This window comes from Arachis hypogaea, chromosome 17 (assembly GCF_003086295.3).
Source record: "Arachis hypogaea cultivar Tifrunner chromosome 17, arahy.Tifrunner.gnm2.J5K5, whole genome shotgun sequence".
NCBI classification, from domain to species: Eukaryota; Viridiplantae; Streptophyta; class Magnoliopsida; order Fabales; family Fabaceae; genus Arachis; species Arachis hypogaea.
The window spans coordinates 4,970,431-4,977,438 of record NC_092052.1 but is presented as its reverse complement, the minus strand read 5'-3'; the positions used below and the strand labels follow the sequence as shown (position 1 = coordinate 4,977,438).

General features: G+C 33.8%; 1 protein-coding gene across 1 annotated transcript; it reads left to right on the top strand.

Annotated features, from left to right (window-relative positions):
* The first annotated feature begins 401 nt into the window (after positions 1-401).
* On the top strand, positions 402-5,571 carry LOC112764603 (uncharacterized). Its single transcript, XM_025810281.3, has 8 exons — positions 402-1,182; positions 1,933-2,040; positions 2,152-2,805; positions 3,342-3,421; positions 4,053-4,520; positions 4,625-4,705; positions 4,820-4,908; positions 5,134-5,571. Exons 1-8 carry the CDS (start codon positions 1,176-1,178, stop codon positions 5,213-5,215), a joined length of 1,569 nt encoding a protein of 522 aa, XP_025666066.1. The 5' UTR covers positions 402-1,175; the 3' UTR covers positions 5,216-5,571.
* The last annotated feature ends 1,437 nt before the right edge of the window (positions 5,572-7,008 follow it).

The following is a 7,008-nucleotide window of genomic DNA, read 5'->3' as shown; positions in this document are numbered from 1 at the left end:
ATCTTTTTGGAACACAAATAACAATATATAAAGAGTTCTGTTAGATAGTCAATAGAATATTTATATAATGTGTATAATGAGCTATATAAGTTATAAAATGAACATCATCTATAATATTCAGAATAACCATTCGGGTACTAGGGATAATAAACATCTCATATCATAAAACAACTCATCCCAAAAACTTAAGTTGATTTTGGAGTTCACTAAAAATCGAACGAACTCTTGACTTTTTAAATCTAAAACTCTGATACCATATTATGATACCACTCATCCCAGAAGCTTACGCTGATAAAAAAGATAACACTAATGATTATATCTCTAATACTCCCTAAACATCCATGTATCCTTTCCCTAAAAGTTTATATAGATATAAGCAAGGTCCAATCCTAAAACCATAAAGAAATAAATGCATCCAAATCAAAAGCAGATTATGCCCATTTAATTGCTTTTATAATTTTATAGAAAATAATTGAAAATAATTAATTACTGTAATAAACGTTCGTTCCATCTCTTCAGTCTCCTTCATATATACTATACATATATTCATCTATTCTGGAAAAATTAAATAATTGAATTTTTTAACTTTTCAATCAAACGAAATCCAGAAACCGAAACAGCATTATAAAATTTTATTATTTATTCAATTTTTATTCTCCAAATTATTTTTAATTTTATAATTTTTCACCAATGTGAATTGAAAGTTGATTGCAACAAGCAAAAACAAAAAACAAAAAACAAGAAACATAGAAGAACAATTCTTGATGCTGTTCTTTTTTTTTTGTTCATTGATGTTTTTCCAATTTGTCTCTCCACCTTCACCATAAGCTGCTGCTTCTTCTTCTTCTTCTTCTTCTTCTTCTTCTTCTCTCTCTCTCTCTCTCTCTCTCTCTCTCTCTCTCTCTCTCTCTCTCTCTCTCTCTCTGTTCTTAAGCGTAATTAAGGGGTCAAATTGAAAACGCATAGAATAATAAGCAACACCAATAACATATAAACACAAACAAGTTAACGTTTTTTGCATACCCTTTTGTTTTTGGCGTAAAAAAGGGTCTCGCTTTTCTCAGAAGCCACTGAGAAAACAAAAAAAAAAGAGAAAAGGGGGAAAAATCTTTGCACTTTTGGTTACCGAAGCTTGAATTCAGAAGCTGGATTCAACCCCAATTCCTCACACAGCCATGGAAGGTATTGTCTTCTGATCTCGAAGTTTTGGTCTAATCAAGATTTGGGATTTTTTGTTCCATTTTCGTTGTTGAATTACTTCAATTATTTTCCATGCATTGAATGAAATAGGCATGATTGGAAGCTCAGGATTTGAATTGCATTAGTGGGTAGGTGGGTGTAATGCACAAATGAGTTAAAAATGGAGCCTTTGGGTTCTGGGGAAGTGAGTCAAACTTAATAAGGGTATAAAATGGGGTACAAAAATTTTCAATTTCCATGTCTTAGTTTTTTTTTTTTTTTTTTGCTTTTGTTTTAATGTTTCACATTTTTCTTAAGCCATTAATTTGTTATATGTTTTGTTTGCTTTTCTCAATGACCATAAACTTGTGTACAAGGCTGGATCTACTTTCTATGTTGGTTGTCATTGTTGTTTTTTCTTCTTCCATTTGTACTGAGATGTTGATTAGCACAAACCCTTGTTGGTTCTTTTTGAAAGGCCTCTTATGAGATTAGAAAACTTGGCCCCCTTTCTTTTTCCAGCTGAGTTAATGTTAGAAACCATTGAAGAAATAGGGAGTAGATTAAGTGATTAGGAGCAAGAAAATAAGCTGTTGCATATGGTTTTCCAATATGTGAAATTGTAGTTCAAATTCTATCTATGTTTGAAACAATATCAATGGTGGTATCTAGTGGATGTGGATCAAGTTGAGTAGTGTAATTTCCCCCATTCATTGCATATATTGAACTTCTTTCTTTTATGTTGGTGTTTAGAATCAGGAGAATTGCAATCAGATGAAAATAAAGCTTCTACAGAGAAAAAAAATAAAAGAAGACTCAAAACACCTTCCCAGGTTATGGCCTTGGAGAAATTTTATAACGGTACGAGTTCCTTTAATTTTGTTTGTTTTTAATTGTCTGTGAATGTTAATGCATCTTTCTATTGACTAATTTAGTGATTTTTGAGGAATTGCTTTTTACCTTTGTTTCCAGAGCACAAATATCCCACGGAGGAAATGAAACAAGATCTTGCTGAGGAGTTAGGGTTGACGGAGAAGCAAATTTCTGGATGGTTTTGCCACAGAAGGTTAAAAGATAAACGGTTGTTGAAAGATGAAGCGATTGGTAATGGACGACAGGATCGTTCAAGTGGTGTCATCCAGGACCGTGGTAGTGGACGGCAAGATTCATGCGGAAGCAGCAAACATGGTGATTACCGTTATGTGGATCCGAAAGAGGTAGAAAGTCATGGCCTGTACAATCGTGATTTGTCAGTTCCGGATATGACCTACGGACATAGGAACCAGTATGCAGAAAACGCAAGCGAAATGGATGATACATCATCTGATAGTGGCTCATTTTTGCAAGATCGCATGTTTCCTCAAGGCCAGGATCCATACGATGTGGATCCTTCAAGGTATCCGACTCACAATGGAGCTCTTCCACCCCTTAATCCCAAGGGTGGAAACATAGGATATAAACCATCAGGATATTTGAAAGTCAAGGGCGAGATAGAACATGCTGCTATAACTGCCGTAAAGAAGCAATTAGGGAGGCATTATCAAGAAGATGGTCCACTCCTTGGTATAGAATTTGATCAGCTTCCCCCAGGGGCATTTGAAGGCCAAACTGCAGATCCAGTTCATGGTATGTTTTGACATATTCTGTTCTATTTTCCAAACTCACATTCAATTATCATTTTAAGAGTAAAATGTTGTGTTGGAACAAAACTAGTTCTTTTTAAGCTTAAAGAAGTATGTTGCAAAGGCAATATTTTAGAAAGTTGCATTCTACATTAATTTTTGTCATAGGCAGTGAAAACTTTAGGTAGGACTAATAGGGGCAAGTATGGGAGTAAATGTTTCTGACTAAACTGCATCATGGCCATCTTCAATGCATAAATGCTTTGGTGAACTTAATGGATGCCCTCTTGAAATGAATATCACCTAAGACACACACAATCGCACATTTTTAAGCTTTGCGGCACCTTAATTTCCATTCAGTGTGCTGTTTTTTGTTGTTTCTAGTTTTACTAGACATGTTACATCGGAGCTGAGATGTGAGAGGTTCATTTTACCTTTAACAAACTTGAACTGTATCTTATTCCTAAATTTATCAAGTCATTTTAAGACTATATTGGGGTTCTTAAATTACCAATTTTAAGCTAATGAATTCTATGGCAGAACCGTATACCATTGCAAATCCTGCACTTCTTACTTCCCCAGAAGTCTCCACTGGAAAAAGGCAATCCAACATTAGCACAGTAAGTAATGAAATCGAAACTTATAATGCACTCTTCTTTTATTTTAATGAGCCAACTAGTTAAACTCAATCTGTTTAAACTATGATATATGATCCAAAAAAAGATTGGGTAGCAACCTGATTTTAGCATTGCAAATTAATGATCCATGACTTATATGTTAATTCTGGAATGTAGGACTTCTAACTATTTTTCTGATTCAATATCCTTCCATACTCTTTAACTGACCTTTGATAGCACTGTAAGCTCTTCTTAGTTGCCAATGGCAAACCTAAGATTCCATTTACATTTGATAACTCATCATCTTGGAGTGCATATCGGTGTCAGAATTGTTATGTATGGTATGAGAAGACTATTGTCCATATCTGGTTTGGATGATAATGGGAATGAAATGTAGTGAAGTGATTATTTTCATAATCGTATGTATGTCATTGTTTAGAGTCATCTTGACATCAAGGTGAACTTTGAAAAGGCATAATTAAGTAGTATTAGGAATGATGTACTCGAGCTTGTTCAATTCTACTGTTAAATATTTTCATTGATGCTGAAAACTAAATTATATTCAGTTCATAGTAATTGATATCTTGTGGTATGAGTATCCCTGCCGTCTCACTTCTTTACTTGTGTATTGCAGAAATATGTTTCTTACGCTAAATTTAGTTCCAAAGATTCACATGAAGGGGTTGAATTTGGCTCCTTGCATGACTCTGATTTCCCGGATAAGCAGGATAAGAAGGTCCGCCAGAGTATTAAACAGAGGCAACCCATTTATGGTTACGCCAACCATCTTCCTGGCCGGAACTCCTCGGATTTGTATGATGACTCTAACGGAGAAGCATCTGCTTATACTAAAGTTCGTAGTATCGTCTCGAAGCATGGTATTGAGGGGATGAGATCTGATTCTGCTTCTAACCATAGTGATCACTATGAAGAGAACCCCATGGTTAAGCAGACAGATTTGATGCAAGGCTATGATAACATCAATCCAAAAAATGTGAAAAGAAGTGAACATGTTAAGCCCAAGCCCGCAAAATCAATCCGTCATCCTCGAATGCCTGTGGATGCCGAAGAAAGGGGGCTACAACCTATGAGGGTGGCAAAGGTCTGTTAATATATTTCTATTTTCTTATGTGTTTGATGTTTAATGATCAATTTATTCGGCTTACCATGGCCTAAAATGTTAAATATTCGGTTGCACATGTGCAGGAAGAGTTGCATAAGGGGGAGAGGAAGGTGAAAAAGTATCACGATTCTTATGGAGCAAGGATGCTTCCAAATGAAATCACGGTGAGTGTAAGACGGGTAAACTTATCTATTCATGTGGTATGTTATCGTTGGGTTTGCTATTGATCTTACTCCGTTCCTTCCACGCGTGTTATGTTTTGCTTTGCTATGTTATAGGCTGCGAAACGAGCAAAAGTTGATCTGCATAAACAATTCAATCCAAAACAAGCACCTATTGCTGAGATAGAACAAAGGAAAAACCCGAGGTGCATATATATACAAGCATATGCTTATGTAGCTCTTCTGATTTCTGTTATCTTATATTCTCATTTTTTTTTCCTGCTGTACAAAGATCATTTAGTACCCTTTTATTGATTTGAGTCTTGTATTTTTGGATGAATGATATTACTTGTTTGTTTCACACGGTTGGTTCATCGTTATTATATATGTATCCCTCGTCTAACAGCATTACGAATTATGTTGTATTGTAGATCTGCTGCAGAGATGCCGATGCCATTTAGCTTTAGTGAGGATGAATCCCTTGGCCTCGATTCGAGTTCCTCGCTGGATTAAGTGTTGTCCAGACAATGTGGTATTTCCTTTAGGCCTTTTGAGTATGTACAGTTCCAAACATGTTCCTAGTAACATGGTATCCACTTTTTTGAGCAGCAAGAATTGCCTCAAATGATTGAATGACTCCATTGCTGTTTGTTGTGCTCCTCCCCCTACTTTGCCTTTGTAAAAAAGAAAAGCTTTATTCCATTCCCCACTTTGGAATTTTTCATTTTTATCCTTTTTTTGGTGATGTAATATCTCATTTTCTGATGCTGCTTGTGTTAGGTAGGAACAAGTATCAAAAAATGCAGCTTTTTTATACATGTCATTTTGTTCTTACTTGGTTTAAATGTGGCAGTTATTTGGCTTCTTAATTTGGTGCATTTTGATCCTTGCCTTGAAGAATTGACCTACTACTATAGTCTATATGCTTTCTTAACAATTTAAGAATGATTTATTCCATTCACCTAAGAATTTAATATTAGGCCTGTGATTGAAGCAATGTTTCAAAAACAGAATTGGATATTGCATCATGCATTGAGGTTTCTCTTGTGGTTTGGTTGATTGGATGTGTTTGAATTGGAAAATGTTCAACTTGTGGTTAAAGTCAACCAATTTGGTTCCATTTTTTTATTTGTTATTTTTTTTTTATCTTTATCATGAAGCATTGGATTAAAGAAAATGAAGTTTGTTTCGCAATTCTATATTAGGCTAATGTAACATGTCCAATTTTAGTATTTTTTTTAGTACTTATTATTTTAATTTAATTTTGATATACTATTAGTATAAAGTAATTTTTTACGGCCAATGAGTTATAACTCAAATGACATTGATTCTCCATACTCAATTAAGAGGTTGCGGGTTCGAGTCTCCTATCTTCCAAACATTTTATATTGACAATGTAAATAATCATTCAAAAGAAATAGATATAATTGAACAATATTAGAAAATATACGTATATCATGAAAATACAAATTATTCAAAGAAAAGTTGCTTGGAAGTTGGAATTATTATCTTTGTTCTATACCTTCTCTTATCTTCTATTTTCAAAACACTTGTCTTTTGATCCCATTCTTCTTTCTTTTTTGGGTGTGATCCCTTTCTTCTCCATGTTATCTAATATCTAATATCTTTTTCTCATCCTCAATCATATTCATTATCACAAGATACAAAAATGTGTCGCTAATACATACAAAAGAGGACCATTAGGCCCACTAGCCTCTCAGGCCCAGGCCCAGAATTCAACAAGCTGCATATTGTGGTGGTTCCACGTTTGTCACTCCTATGGACCCCAAAAACCAATTAAAAACTCTAAAAAATAAAAATAAAACCTATGAAGTGCTTGATGTTTCATCTTGTGCAGATATATGTAGTGACTTTTATTCCCAAAAATATATATATATATATATATATATATATATATATATATATATATATATATACCTCAACCACCAACTCTTAGGACAATTTGTTTAATCTTTCATCTTTTCACTAAGATCACAAGTTTTGTATACATATATATATGTATATAAAAGAATAAACAAAAAAAAGTTCTCTACATTATCTAATTGCTTAGAAAATATTATAAAAAATATGTTTTTAAAATATTTAAAAACGCTACAAAAATACCGATACGTGAAGAAAAGTTATCTTGTTTAACGAAAACAATTGAGGTGGAGAACAACAATGATTCGACTATCTCCAACACCAAGCTTTGTAAAGTGTTATGTTCATGGTTCCATTACAAAAACAATATTTTTTGGAATTTGAATACTTTTAGCACATTTTAAAATATTTTGAAAGTATTTGTC

Bases quoted from the DNA above. Each gene is read 5' to 3' on its own strand.
- LOC112764603 (XM_025810281.3), top strand. The intron at 4,521-4,624 runs GTCTGTTAATAT...GCACATGTGCAG, and splicing joins AACCTATGAGGGTGGCAAAG to GAAGAGTTGCATAAGGGGGA. The intron at 4,706-4,819 runs GTGAGTGTAAGA...GCTATGTTATAG, and splicing joins TGCTTCCAAATGAAATCACG to GCTGCGAAACGAGCAAAAGT.